General features: G+C 47.9%; 2 protein-coding genes across 6 annotated transcripts in view; one reads left to right on the top strand and one right to left on the bottom strand.

The window, feature by feature from the left end:
- Positions 1–2,997, top strand: part of RBPMS (RNA binding protein, mRNA processing factor) — a 189,275-nt gene extending 186,278 nt beyond the window's left edge. For 2 of the 4 annotated variants that reach the window (XR_004271977.1, XR_004271976.1), the window contains one exon: positions 1,434–2,996. Coding sequence is in view for 1 of the 4 variants with exons in the window: in XM_032288302.1 (XP_032144193.1) it covers positions 1,434–1,518 (85 nt within the window). In the remaining 3 variants the exon portion in view is untranslated. Of the gene's footprint in view, positions 1–1,433 lie in introns of all 4 variants that reach the window. The other 2 variants (XM_032288302.1, XM_032288300.1) reach the window with 2 other exon arrangements.
- A 6,156-nt stretch (positions 2,998–9,153) lies between these two features.
- Positions 9,154–13,901, bottom strand: part of GTF2E2 (general transcription factor IIE subunit 2) — a 79,238-nt gene continuing 74,490 nt past the window's right edge. The window contains exons 7-8 of one of the 2 annotated variants that reach the window (XM_032288296.1): positions 11,558–11,673; positions 9,154–9,668 (exon numbers count right to left, since the gene is read on the bottom strand). In XM_032288296.1, coding sequence (XP_032144187.1) covers positions 9,552–9,668; positions 11,558–11,673 — 233 coding nt within the window. In that variant the 3' untranslated portion in view covers positions 9,154–9,551. Of the gene's footprint in view, positions 9,669–11,557; positions 11,674–13,901 lie in introns of those variants that run through there. The other variant, XR_004271972.1, reaches the window with a different exon arrangement.

The raw sequence follows: 13,901 nt of genomic DNA, 5'->3' as shown, positions 1-13,901 counted from the left end.
GGCATGGGGAAGGCACATGTGTTATTGCCCAGGAAAGCTGGAGGTGCTACATCCCCCTCATTGGGGCCGCAGCTGCCCATGGAGGGCTCGGGATGCCCTTGGGCTGGTGTGCAGAACCCAAAGTGGGTCCCCGTCCTTAGTCTCCTGCTCTCAGGCCAGACATCATCCACACTGGGGCCCGTGTCTCGGTGACAACGTGCCACAAATGACCCGTCACTCCTGTTTAGTGTGCCCTCCAGTCTTAAGTGTGTGAATGGAAGGTTTGCATTGGGCCCCTGCAAGTAACTGGTGTCTGGGGTTTAAGGAGGAAGAGATGGTCTCAGAGAGGCAAATAACAATGCAGGATTATGCCTGTGGAAGTCAAAGTAGCCCGGTCAGTGAGAACCCCTGCTGGGAGCTCAGAGGAGGAAGCCCTCAGGCCAGGAGAGATCGGGAGCAGCCAAGCTTTTCAAGGCCCTGAAGATGTGTTAGGCATCTGGGAAGACGAGCAGGAGTGGAGAGTGATTTAGGAACGTTGTCTTGCTACCCGAAGCAAAGTGGACAAAGATTCGAGGTAGAAGCGCAGAGGTGGCCCTAAGATGGTGACAGCAGAGTGGAAGGAACAAATGAGCCAAGAGGACAGGGCTGAGTGGGGGGGGCAGCGGTGTAAGGGACAGACTGACAGGCCAGGGGTGCGTCTGGATTTGGCTGCCTTGAGGGCTCTGTATAGTAAGCATCCTTAAATGGATGTACTAGGACTAATGTCATTATTTGCCACAACCTGAAGGGACAGGCAAGTATTAGTCCCCTTTCACAGAAAAGGTCTGGGGGTGGTGGAAGCTCTGCCGGTCTGAAGACCTGCGGGCCGTTACTACTGCTACCCACTCGTACTCTTGTCCAAAAACCGGAAGTGAAAAAGGTCTACTGGGTCACAGGTCAGATCCAACTTGGACAGATTGGTTTTGTATAGGAACATTTACAAGCTCATCCCATACGCTGTGTTTCAGTGGTCACCTAAATATTCTCAACTGCTCAACACATTTTCCCAAATCTAACTTGGGACATTTAGATAGGTTATCAGTAATGATTTGTTTTTCTTTATAGCCTCTTTCTGCATACAAATAAGCATCTCCCTATAGAAAATTCTAGTGTATGCTGAGCTGATTGCCTTCTGTATACACATTTTCTACAACTTCTCAAATGTGTGTGAGATGGCAAGAAAAGGAAAATGAGTGACAGAATAATACAGAAGGGCTGAGTTTTTAAAGAAAACCTGTGGGCCAGGACGGGGCTCTCTGGGAGTCAAGGCCTTGACCCATGTGTCTAATCAAGGCAAGACCACTGACACGCGTACATGTGTGTGTCTTTTCTACCTCGTCCGCACCCTGTCATCTAAACCATCACAACTAGGGAGGGTTGATGCCTGCTATCCTCATGTTTTCTTTCTGTTTCAGGCTTGAAAAAACCTTGCCCAGTTTTGATCCCTTCAAGACTTTGCTACAGCCTCTATCACACATCTGTTTTTCTCAAAACATATAATAAAAATGTTTTACTCTTTTACACTGTATAATTGTAAGAAATAGTGTGTTATTTGTGAATGCATGGTCTGACATTTCTGTACAGTTTGGAGGTATTTTCAAACAAAACGTAAGAGAAGTCAACAATAAAAGCAAGAAAAGTGAGTATTTTTATACCAAACAAACATTTTAAGTATGCTGGGATGGACGATCTTGCACAGGGTTGGATCACTGTTTTGTGCTCGACTTTTGAATGCTTGTAATTTAAAATATCTATTTTTTTCCTCTAAAGTAAGCTGCATGTTTGAGGCATGTTTCCAAATATTAACCAGAATTTCCTGTATTGTGACTATATAGAAATCTGTGCCTACCCAGAGTCTAGGGTATATTAGCGTGGTGTAGCTGTTAGAACTGTTACCTGCAGTATTAGGTCTAGAATCCCAGTTCCATTAAGACAACCCTGCAAGACAATCAACCGGAAGCCCCCAGGAGCTTCTACCAATGGCTTATTCATAACTGGGCAAAGAAAACATTGGTAAGAACAGGTCAGTGTGCCCCAGCAGCTCCAGCTGCGACTATAAACTGTGTGCCGAGTGTTGCATTTTTGCAGTCTTATGTTTCCTTTGTAACTGCATGCTCCCGTGTGTAACTCACCTTCCACAAGCCAGCCCGGCAGCCCCGCTCCCCCAGTGGAAGTGCAGGGCTCGCCTCATGGGTAAGGGACAACCTTGGCTTGGGAGGCCAGCCCCGGCCCACGAGGGGCTGGCTGTGCCCAACCCACTTGGCTGCAGCGGGCAGCTCATGTCTCTGTCTCCAAAGTGATTTCTGCAAAACATCGGTGAATTGAGCTGGTGTTCCCAACTCTTGGTGGCGCGGGGCCAAATGGACCACATACCATGAGCTCCCGAATGTCGTGTGCTATGAGGATGACCTGCCACACTGCACAGAGACGGAAGCATTGGGCACTGGAACCAGTTCTACTCAGACTTCATCAAAGTCAGTCTTGTGTTGTCAGTTGACACATCTCCAGAGTATGACAGCTCAACCGCTCCCCCTCATACAAGAGGCATCTGTAAAACCACAGTGACCTAAATTCAGCTGCCAAACACAATCACAGGCTTTCCTATTGATCTGCTCAGCTTCTGTGGAAAATTTCAATGTGATGATTACCTGGTTGGTTTGTGTTCTCCTGTTTTCCATTAGAAATAAAGATGTCAAGAAGCTTTTAAAGGTCACCACAAAAAACGACCAAGACTCTACGAGTGAGGGGCCCGCTCTTACCATAAATAAGGGGAAAGGGCAGTTAGCACGGGGACTTGTGACGGAGCCACTTTGGTGTTCAAGGACCTGCTTATGCCCTCAGTGCCACATGGCTCTTGGTGAGATGCCTGTACTCCTCTCTAAGGAAAACAGCCACTTCGACACAGTCTATTATGCTTTTATAACTGTTTAAAGGTACTTTTCTATGGTCGTTTTTAAAAAATAAAGTGCTTATTCCAGCTGTCATATCATTGCTTGACAAATTCTTTTTCAGCAAGACCAACTACATGTATCCCACACTGCAGACAAGAGGCCAGCAGATTTTGTTGCCATTTTCAGGCTTTGGCAGAGCTAAGCATTGGCCATTGAGCTTAGGCACAAAGAGATTAAAGAAGGAAGCAGACACTGGGGAGAGCCAGAGAATCAGCCTGCAAAGGCACGACCGCAGCAGCTGGTGACTGACCAATGACACCAGAGGCAGACGGACCTCAAGGGAGTTTGACTCAGCTTGACTTAAACATATGTTATACCAGACATGGTGGCTCACAACTGTAATTCCAACACTGGAAAGCTGAGGCAGGAGGCTTGCTTGATCCCAGGAGTTTGAGACCAGCCTGGGCAACACAGCGAGACCCTGTTTCTACAGACAATTTTAACATTGTCAGGTGTTCTAACACGCACCCATGGCCCCAGCTACTCAGGAGACCAAGGAGGAAGGAGGGCTTCAGCCCAAGAGGTCGAGGCTGCAGTGAGCCATGGTTCCACCACTGCACTCAAGCCTCGGCCACAGGGCAAGACCCTGTCTCCAAAACCATAAAAAGTAAGTGGAAAACCAGGCACCAATTGCCAAGACAATCGTGTTTTATACACACTCTCACCCACTCTTTTTTTCCCCAAAAAAGAGAAGGCAAAAAGTAGTGCTTATATCCAAGCAGTGCCAACAGCCAACACTGAGTCTTGCTGGACAATGCAATGATTTGTAGTTAGGCTCACAGCCTGCCTGGAGAGGAGCCACCAAACGCAGGTGGTGTCCACTGCCTTCCAGCTCATGTAACTAGGAGGCTAACAGCTTTCCTTGGCCCAGGCTCAGAAGGCCACACCAGCATGGCTCTTAGGCCGACCTGATCTGCCTTTGGTCCACCTGTGAGCTCCAACTCATAGGCACCAGAGACTGGCCAAACAGCTAAGGAATGGAGGGTCATGAGCCCTTAAGGGGCTTTGCTGGGACTGTCCCAGCTTAGTCACTGGCTGAACAGTCACCTATGATTTTTTACAGGGGGCCTTCAACAAGTTGAGTGCCCCGATCATCCCCATGCTGACGATGGTCATTCATGATGTGCATGTGACAAGTCTGGATGGTATTTACTAAGCTAGTGTGACCTCCAGATACATTCCGAGTCACCAGCCAAATACCAGCCTCAGTAGGGTCTGTGCATCCTTTTTGTCACTCTACTGAGCAGGAATTAATGCAATATGTCTTTTGGAATCAAGAACTTGGGATAAGAAAAAGGCAGGCTGTTTGCTCTTGCACCCATGCAAGCAAAATGTCCCAATTTGTAGGCTCCAGAAAGATGGGAACTAAGCCCATCTTTCTGTGTGATTACCAAATGAACCAACCTTTCCTTTTTAATGCCAAACTAATATAACTATAAAACGCATCTGAAACTAAATCCCATGCTTTCCACTTCTGTAACAAAATTACAGATTAAAGGAATTTGAAAAGAACCTTACAATTCACAAAATGAACATTACATCACCAGTCAATCACACCTGGGCCCAGGGCGTGCACGTCGGTCTGCCCTACTTTCATAGACTAGCTTGTAGTTGTTACTGCCCTATTCCTGAATTCTGTGTTCCAATACACAAGAATTCTTAGTGTCTGTCAGGGTAACACTGAGAAATAAGTAATTCTTCTTAAGAGACAGGGTCTCACTATGTTGCCCAGACTGGAGTGCAGTGGCGGACTCATAGCTCACCACAGCCTCGAACTCCTGGGCTCAAGCCATCCTCCTGCGTCAGCCTCCTGAGTAACTGGGACTACAGGCACACACCACAGGTCCCAGCTTCAACTAGTTATTTCTGAGTGCTTTGGTGGGCAAGACATGATCTGTGCTAAGAATATGGACAGGTTCCCAAAAGTGCTGTTACCCAGCTGGAAGTTTCCGGCACACGGCTGCTCTCCTCACCAAGTCCTAAACCATTCTCTCCACACCCTCATGGCATAAACAGCCTGCGTTTCTACAGCCTACATAGAAAACCTACGAATATTCATTACCAGTGAGGTGTTATTCGAAACACTCAGCCTCAAAATGCCTCTCCTAAAACCCTAACAACTGGGATACTGAAAAACCATGTTGTCAGCAATTTGAAAACCCTAAATTAGGAAATTTCAGTAACTGCCTCTGTAAAGCTATCTGTCCCTGTTACAGAATATCCCGGATGGAACTAATATTCACTCTTGCGTGAACTGGCCTGGCTCTGTAGCTACCCCAGTCCTGAGAGCTGCTGGTGCGCTGTGAGAACTAGGCCTCTGCAGCTCTCCAGTGAACCCAGTTCCAACCACACTCATTCCTACTTAGGGGGCAGCAGGTTAGGAGATCTTCCTACAAACCATAATAATTTGCCAGTAACTATGAACAGAACAGTGAAGGCTTCCATTCTCCACTGCTCACATACGTCTCACCTATGGACGATCTGAGGGAAGAGAAAACTCTGGTCCTTGTGTTCCATTTGTCCAGTGGAGAAATTCACATGGAACTCTGCCTGGGGTCGTTAATACCAAGTTGAGAACTTGACCAAATGCTTAGTCAACCCAAGCTTCTGAGCAAAAAGGCAGGCCTAAATGCAATGAGAAATACACAAAATATTTACCTGGACAAAAAGAGCACTTTTTTCCTTAAAACTAGAACACAGCCCTTTGTACGGGGACTTGGCAGGCAGGCACTTCAAAACATCACAATCTCCACCAACGGGACAAACTTGCTCTTGGCGCTTCTAGAGCTGGTCCTGCCCAAATCAGGATATGGTTTACTAGGTTCTCCCCCGCTGACACCCTTCTGTGTTTTCTTACTTTAAACGTAAGTCTGTGCCTTCTCTCCCTTGACATGCAAGCCCCACAAAGTTCTGGCTGGATCAGAAGTCGCTGGGCTTTCCCCAGGGTCTGGGAACCACATGCTTAGTCACACAAATGTGCTGGTCTCACCCCGATCCACTGGAGCTGGATCAGTCCTGCAGCCCTGAGCCGTCCACAGGGGATTGGTCCCTGCCCATCTGCTGAAGAGTGGGGCCGACATTTATTTCTAATGGAAATCCTTCCAGGGAAGGAAAAGGCACTTTAGTTCCTTACACTGCAGCCAGAGGAAGGCCAACAGTAGCGCCAGTGTGCCGGCTTCAGGTCTGAGTTTCCAACGCTGCCTCCCTTAACACTCCAGACAGGCCAGGGAAGGGTATTCTAAGGCCTAGTTAGTCTGAAAAATGGTTTCCAAGAGGTCCTTGGACCATCCCACCACAAGTCCCACAGAACACCTGCTCATCTCAGGACAAGCCCCGAAAACCCACCCTGGGAGACGCCGAACTGGCTGCTCCGCCTCGATGCAGAATGCGCAGCGCGCTCAGCGCGAGGCTGAGCTTCTCAACTGTCAAACCTTAGAAAACCCCAAATCCACCGGGCGCGGTGGCTCAAGCCTGTAATCCCAGCACTTTGGGAGGCCGAGGCGGGTGGATCACGAGGTCAAGAGATCGACACCATCCTGGTCAACATGGTGAAACCCGTCTCTACTAAAAATACAAAACATTAGCTGGGCATGGTGGCGCGTGCCTGTAATCCCAGCTACTCAGGAGGCTGAGGCAGGAGAATTGCCTGAACCCGGGAGGCGGAGGTTGCGGTGAGCCAAGATCGCACCATTGCACTCTAGCCTGGGTAACGAGTGAAACTCCGTCCCAAAAAAAAAAAACCCCAAATCCTCCCCACAAATGAGTCACCTGAAAGTAAAAACAGTGGCCAAAGGGAAGAAGAGACACTGAGTCCCATATATGCCTCAAAAAATCACTATTAACTAAGAATTGGGGGAACTGACAAGCCAAACACCTTCGACCCACAAGCCCGCCCACACTCAGAATCCCATTCTGCTGCTAGAGATTTCAAACCTCTCACAGATAAACCCAGGGCTGTCTACACACAGTGCCTGTGAACGCTGGGGCCGGAAGGACCGGATGTCCCACGCTGCCTTTCCACTACGCCCCCGCTCAACAGGTGTCAAGAGCCACTCTGTCCCCTGGGTCCATCCATCATCTGGCCACACTTACAGGCTATGACAGTGGCAGCCAAGTGTTCAGTTTTTACACTGTCCAGGCTCAACTACGCTTCTCTTAGCTATCCCCTAAAAGCCTCACATGATGGTGATGAATTATAAATCAAATGCCCTCCTGTCGCACCCTCTTAACTCACCCAGCTGTGCCATTCCCACGTGCTTCTAAATGGCCAGCAGAGCCAGCAGAAATGGGCAGAGGCGAGAACATGACTTCAACTTGGAGTTTCTGGTGGATGTGTTTTCAGACACCCAGAAGAACTGTGAAGAGACAGCTTTCTCTGTACAGCAGCCCTCGGAGACGCTGCAGACCTGCTTCCAGGCCATCACAATAACGCAAATACCACAGTAAAGTGGGTCACGCGAATGTTTTGGTTTCCCAGTGCCTATTAAAATGTTCATGCTATATGACAGTAGAAAGTGTGCAATAGCATTATGCCCTAAAGAACCCAATTATATAATTTAAATATATATTATTGCTAAAAAAAAAAAAATGCTAGCAAAGTGAGCCCACACTGCTGGAAAAACAGCTCCAACAGACCTGCTTGAAGTGGGGTTGCCACAAACCTTCAATGTGGGGAAAAACTCCCCACTATCTGTGAAGACATATGAAGCAAAGCACAATAAATGAGGTGTGCCTCTATTAAGACTGTCCAACACAAGTACTTCTATCACAATGTTCCACAAACACTATCCTCAACACATCACATGATACAACCCCAGTGCCTTGAGATGGGGTACGTGGAGGAATTGCTCTTATGTGTAGTAGGCCAAGTGGACTGAGGCTTAACAAAAGAAACTGCAAGTGAATGAGATAAAGCGACGGAATCTGTCAGCATGGCAGTTTCGTAAGTCACTTCGTTTTGCTAGATCTTCATTTCTGAAATGAGTTTAAGACAAGATAACTGAAATCAATTATCAGGCCAGCCCACAAAGTACTGCTGGGCACAGGCTCTGCTAGAAGTCGCCACCAACACACAATTGGCAGTAAAGCGCCTGATCACAGAGATGGAGGCCCTGATCACAGAGCCCACAACAGAGGCCGTGATGACCGTCTCCGTGCAAAACAGATGAGGGGGTCTGAAATGTCCAAACTGCACTTCCAGACCTGGCCCATAAAATAAGATGGAGTGTAGAGATCACAAGAATAGGTCTCTACTTGGAGACAAGCTAACTCTGGATTTTTTTTTACAGGAGAGCTAATGTTGCAAGACATTAAAGCTCTTCTTACCAGAAAAACCCTTAAAGCAAGACAGACTGCATTTCCTATGTTCTAAATTATCGTAGGGATCTCAGTTATACCCTCTCCTGCCACGTTTTGGGGCTTGGAGGTAAGAAAGAGGCAAAGCAAACAGGTGACACTGTGAAGGGATGAGAGGTAAGTAGAAGGGAGAAAACAACTGAAAAAGCAAGAAGGCTCCTTGTCGTCTGCACAAAGCACTTCCTGCCCTGGGTTTCCCATCACGCCTCTTCTGAGAACCGCCAGCTCGTTTCATAATCCACTACTCTCCCATGCTGTGACAGGAGGACCATGACCGTCAGCCCAATGGACCACAGCAGAACACAAAGCAGGTGAAGAAAATGCGAACTCTGCCGTAGAAAGCAGGAACCACATGGATTTCCCGTAAGTCACCCTGACTCTAAAGAACGCTCACATATTTGATAATGGCTTTCATGAGCTGGGCCAGTGACAGAGGGTGTCTCCACCAGAAGAACCCTGGGTCAGGCCATGTGAGGGTGGGGGCGTGGCACAGCTGACGTTCAGGTTGCTGTGGAGACTCTACCCAGGTTTGTTCAACGTGCAGAAGACCATCCTGGAACTTACCGAACCCAGGAAGCTGAACACTGATGCTTCTTTTTAAAAGAAAGCATTAACAATGACACCCAGTGCATCTCTACTTCTCAGCTTGCTAGCAGGCAGCACACCTGTGTTCCAGTGGTGAAATCTGCATGCTCAGCAACACAGCGCGGGCCAGGCTTCATCGCGTTCCCAGCACATGACCTGTGGAAGTCAGAGACCGCAGCTGCTTCCTGCCACTTCCAGGATCGAAAAAATGCAATATTTAAATAACAGAGAATTCACTAACATCTTAAAAATCCTTCTACAATGATTTTATTATAAATATGTTCTTTTGGAATAAACAAATATTGCATTCAAGACTATGGGCAAACTTGCGCTAAAGTAACAAATGAGGAAGAAAGGAACCATTTAGAAGTGGAGAAAAATACAGCCAAGACACCTGCATGCCACGCTCAATGTCTTTCTCCCAGGGAGTTACAGAAGGTTAAGAGGGAACATCACAGTTCCCGTGAGCCCATTCTACTCATATATGCTTCGAGTTTGGTAATTTGCACTTGTTCTGTAAACTGAACTGCTCCTCTCCTCAGTCGTAAGAAGCTGATGAGAAGACTGTCTTCAGACCCAGAGCATCAGCAAGAGTGCCCTTGATTGTGTATCCGTGACTCTGTTCCAGGGCAAAACTGTTCCCTACTTGCCAGAAGTAATGTCAGAGTAATCCTTCAGCACTCCGGCCAAGTGTTCGTTATGAGTCTTAAAACGTCGCTTTTTCTGTGAAGCAGGCTTTTTCCTTCTCTGAATAGGGGCCTAAAGAAAAAGGTAAAAACAATTAGAAACAGGCCGGGCGCAGTGGCTCACGCCTGTAATCTCAGCACTCGGGGTGGCCAACTTGGGCAGATCACGAGGTCAAGAGATTGAGACCATCCTGGCAAACATGGTGAAACCGCATCTCTACTAAAAATACAGAAAATTAGCTGGGCGTGGTGGTGCACTTGTCGCCCCCACTATTTGGGAGACTGAGGCAGGAGAATCTCTTGAACCCGGGAGGTGGAGGTTGCAGTAAGCCAAGACTGCACCACTGCACTCCAGCCTGGCAACAGAGCGAGACTCTATCTCAAAAACAAAACAAAACACAATAACAAAAAACAACAATTAGGAACAACAGCTGTTCCAAGGGGTGGTACAGTCAGGATGTTCTGAGCATGCCCAGAGGCCCGTGGCTGAGGATGTGGTTCAGACCCTTCTCCTGCTCTGCCGCCCAGCAGCACACACAGGGCACAGCACACATCCTGACCACACCCGGGGCCTCTGTGTCCCTGAGATGCAGGTGCCATCGGGAGTAAAGGAGCAGGCACAAAAACCTAGCAGAAAGATTCCTGGCACTAAGTAAAACAAAAGGGGTGGTGAAGCCCTTCTGTTATCAGGTCTAAAAATGTATCCATTACTGATTTTAAAAAGATCCGAAGAAAACGTGGCAAAATCCTGAGACAGGAGGGGCACATGAAGGTCTGGAATATTCTCTAGTCTTTTCTATATACTTGAAATATTAGCATCACATGATGAAAAAATCAACAAACGAGACAATAGGAAATCATGAAGGGCTGCAGTTACACTCATGTGTGGATATTGACAATAAACCTTCCCTTTTGGTGGGTCCTAAAAATTCACTGAACACACATCCCCCCCCACCGCCAGTCCACCCCAGACACAGATGACAAGCTACGAATCATGACAGTGGACAAGAAGAGGCAGGAGGAGCAGCGCACAGCTAATTAGGGTGCTGGTGAATCACCCCACCCAGGCTTTGTCCTTGGACTACAGATTTTATTTGCTGGTGCAAGGCAATTTACAAGTCGTCATTTAATTACTAACATCCCCTGTGAGCAGGATTTAGAGACTATACAGACAAAAATATCTGGTTCCTAAGGGGCCTGAAAGTCACTATGGCAAAACGAGGCACCAGGACGGCAAGGCTCACAGAGGAGGGGAGGGCCTTGTTCAATTCTGAAAGGTCCTACAGGCCAGGCACGGTGGCTCACGCCTGTCATCCCAGCACTTTGGGAGGCTGAGGTGGGCGGATCACCTGAGGTCAGGAGTTTGAGACCATGAGTTTGAGACCAGCCTGACCAACATGGAGAAACCCATCTCTACTAAAAATACAAAATTAGCCGGGCATGGTGGCATATCCCTGTAATCCCAGCTACTTGGGAGGCTGAGGCAGGAGAATCGCTTGAACCCAGGAGGCGGAGGTTGTGGTGAGCCGAGATCACGCCACTGGCACTCCAGCCTGGGCAACAAGAGCAAAACTCCAACTCAAAAAAAAAAGAAAAAGAAAAAGAAAAAAAGAATAGAAAAAGGTTATGCAGATCAAGATGCAGCCTGCTTTTAGGAATGGGGAGAAGGGCCTGCAGCAGCTTAGAGTGGGAGAGTGGGGTACACGCAGACCCTTGAAGGTTCCATATGGCTGGAGCTCAAAAGCAAGACTGCTTGGGAGGAGCTGGGTGTGGAAAGGTGCCCACAGGCCTGGAGCAGCACCCAGCGTGGGTCTGCAGGCCTGCAATACCTCAGATGTGACCTGGGCAGCAGACACCAAGAAACACTGGCGGGGGACTCCTAGCTCTTGAGAGAGCAGAAAGCGGGGCAGGCTAACAGTTCCCAGGGCAGGGAATTAAGCTGCTTTTCCAGAGATTACACACCACTTTCTTTGGTCCAGATTCCTGCATGGAAGAAATACCCTGTCGCTTCAGATATTCTTCAATTTTCTCCTCGTCCATGGAATCCACAGTGACACTTCTCCACAGTTTCTGAAATTCTGTACCAAAAAAACAGTAGTTATTTTACAATAAATTTTTTAAAACTACAGCATCTTGATGATCAAAATCCAGGCTTCAATGTTAACTCCTCTGGATCCAAATGAGCACATCTGAGATGTCATCACGAAAGCGAGTCAGGGTAGAACATCCACCTGCGGGACACGGCGCAGGGAAGGGCCTGGAGACAGAACTGCCCCCACGAAGCCCCCGGCGGTGGGGCTGTTTCTAGACACTGGCAAATGAAGGGTGCTGCGACGGAACTGCCCTGCTTCCCTGAGGGGGAAAGCCTCGCCACCCTCCTTTCCTCTATTTGGGGCTAACAGCTTAGTCCCTGCGCAGCTCCCCTGAGCAAGGTACACTCACTCCTCTCATTGACAATAGAAAATAAGAAATGTGCCGGGTGCGGTGGCGCGTTCCTGTAATCCCAGCTACTCAGGAGGCTGAGGCAGGAGAATTGCCTGAACCCGGGAGGCGGAGGTTGTGGTGAGCCGAGATTGCGCCGTTGCACTCCAGCCTGGGTAACAAGAGTGAAACTCCGACTCAAAAAAAAAAAAAAAAAAGAAATGTGTAGGGAGATGGGAACCAAAATATCACATGGAAGTGAGGTGCTACAACAATTTATTTGCAAAACTTTCTGAAATCAAATAACCTGGGAACTGGTGACTAAGGAGGCATGAAAGAGAAAGGGGGGACAGCTGAAACAGGAACATCGCCTCACCCCCCACTCCGTAACACAAGGAGAAGGACGACGGTCCTGCCTGCATCTTGTCTTCAGAAACCTGCAGTTCCTCTGCCACGTTATTATTTTTGCAACCCAAAGAGACCACCCCTGGGAAGCATCCCAAATGAACATGGTTCGCATCCTACATTCTGCTCCTGAAAACAGGTACTGATCACTGGTTTCACTTGATTAGCAGCAGCTGCTTTCAGTCACAAAATTATAAGACACACTCTGGAATGAAAAAAGGAAAAGCTCTCTGAGCCCTGAGGCTTCACAGGGCCTCCCACTCACAACCGTCCCACTGAAGGGACGTGCCTTCCCTTCCTTTCCTCCCACCCCAGACCCTCACCCGGCGCCGCCCTCCTTTTCTTCCAGAGCCATGAACTTCCCACACAGTCCATTCCAAACAATAAACGAAGTAGGCACCCAATACTGCGCTGGGCCAGATTTCTTTCCTTTTCCCTCTTTCCTTCCTTCCCCTTTTCTCTCTCATTTCAGTACACACAGCATGAGGCAAATGATGTCCACACAGGCGGGACTCTGGTGATACTGTGGACATCTGTTTCCTGCCACCCACCCTGAGGCTTTTAACTGCTGGTGACCAATGGCAAAAGTGGCAAAATCTACTACAAAGGATTCAACCTGAGCACAAAGTTATTTAAATCCAAAATGTCTCTAAATAAGATTTGTAAATTTCCATAGATACATTAGGGGTTCTTTTTACTACACTCACTGAAGGTTCATCTGCATACATCACAGACATTCCCTAACTGATGACAATTGTATGCATGACTTTCTGGGCCTCTGTAAGCTCCCTGAGAGCAGGGAGCTTTATTTTCATCTGCTTTCCATGACAGTCAGCACTGTACCTAGCACAGGACAGGACCTCAACGATTTGACTACTGACTGTATGAAATACCATCTAAATTTATTTATTTTTGAGACAGGGTCTGGTTCTGCTGCCCAGGCTCGAAAGCAGGGGCACAATCTCAGCTCACTATAACCTCCACTTCCTGGGCTCAAGCAATCCTCCCAACTTAGCCTCCTGAGGAGCTCAGACCACAGGTGCACATCACCATGCCCAGCTGTTTTTTTGGAGGGTAGAGATGGGGTTTCACCATGTTGCCCAGGCTGGGCTCAAACTCCTGAGCTCAAGCAATCCATGTACCTCGGCCTGCCAAAGCGCTGGGGGATTACAGGCATCGAGCCACTATATGTGGCCTATTTTTTCTTTTTACAGTTTTTAAACTTTTGAAACAATTTTACACTAACAAAAGGGTTATGAAATGAATACACAGAGTTCCTATATGCCCTTTATCCAGCTTCCCCTAATGTTAACACCTTACATAATTGCTAAAACTAACATGGGCCTATTACTATTAATCCATCAACAGGCCTTACTGAAACTTCATGAGTCTGATCACATGTTACCCTTTTCCTGGCCCAGGATCCTGCATTCACCAGTCACATCTCTTTGGCCTCCTCTAATCTCTAAGTGTGGCCAGT

This window comes from Sapajus apella, unplaced genomic scaffold, assembly GCF_009761245.1.
Source record: "Sapajus apella isolate SASKATOON/1434 unplaced genomic scaffold, GSC_monkey_1.0 scaffold21, whole genome shotgun sequence".
NCBI lineage: Eukaryota > Metazoa > Chordata > Mammalia > Primates > Cebidae > Sapajus > Sapajus apella.
This window is presented reverse-complemented; position numbering and strand designations above follow the sequence as displayed.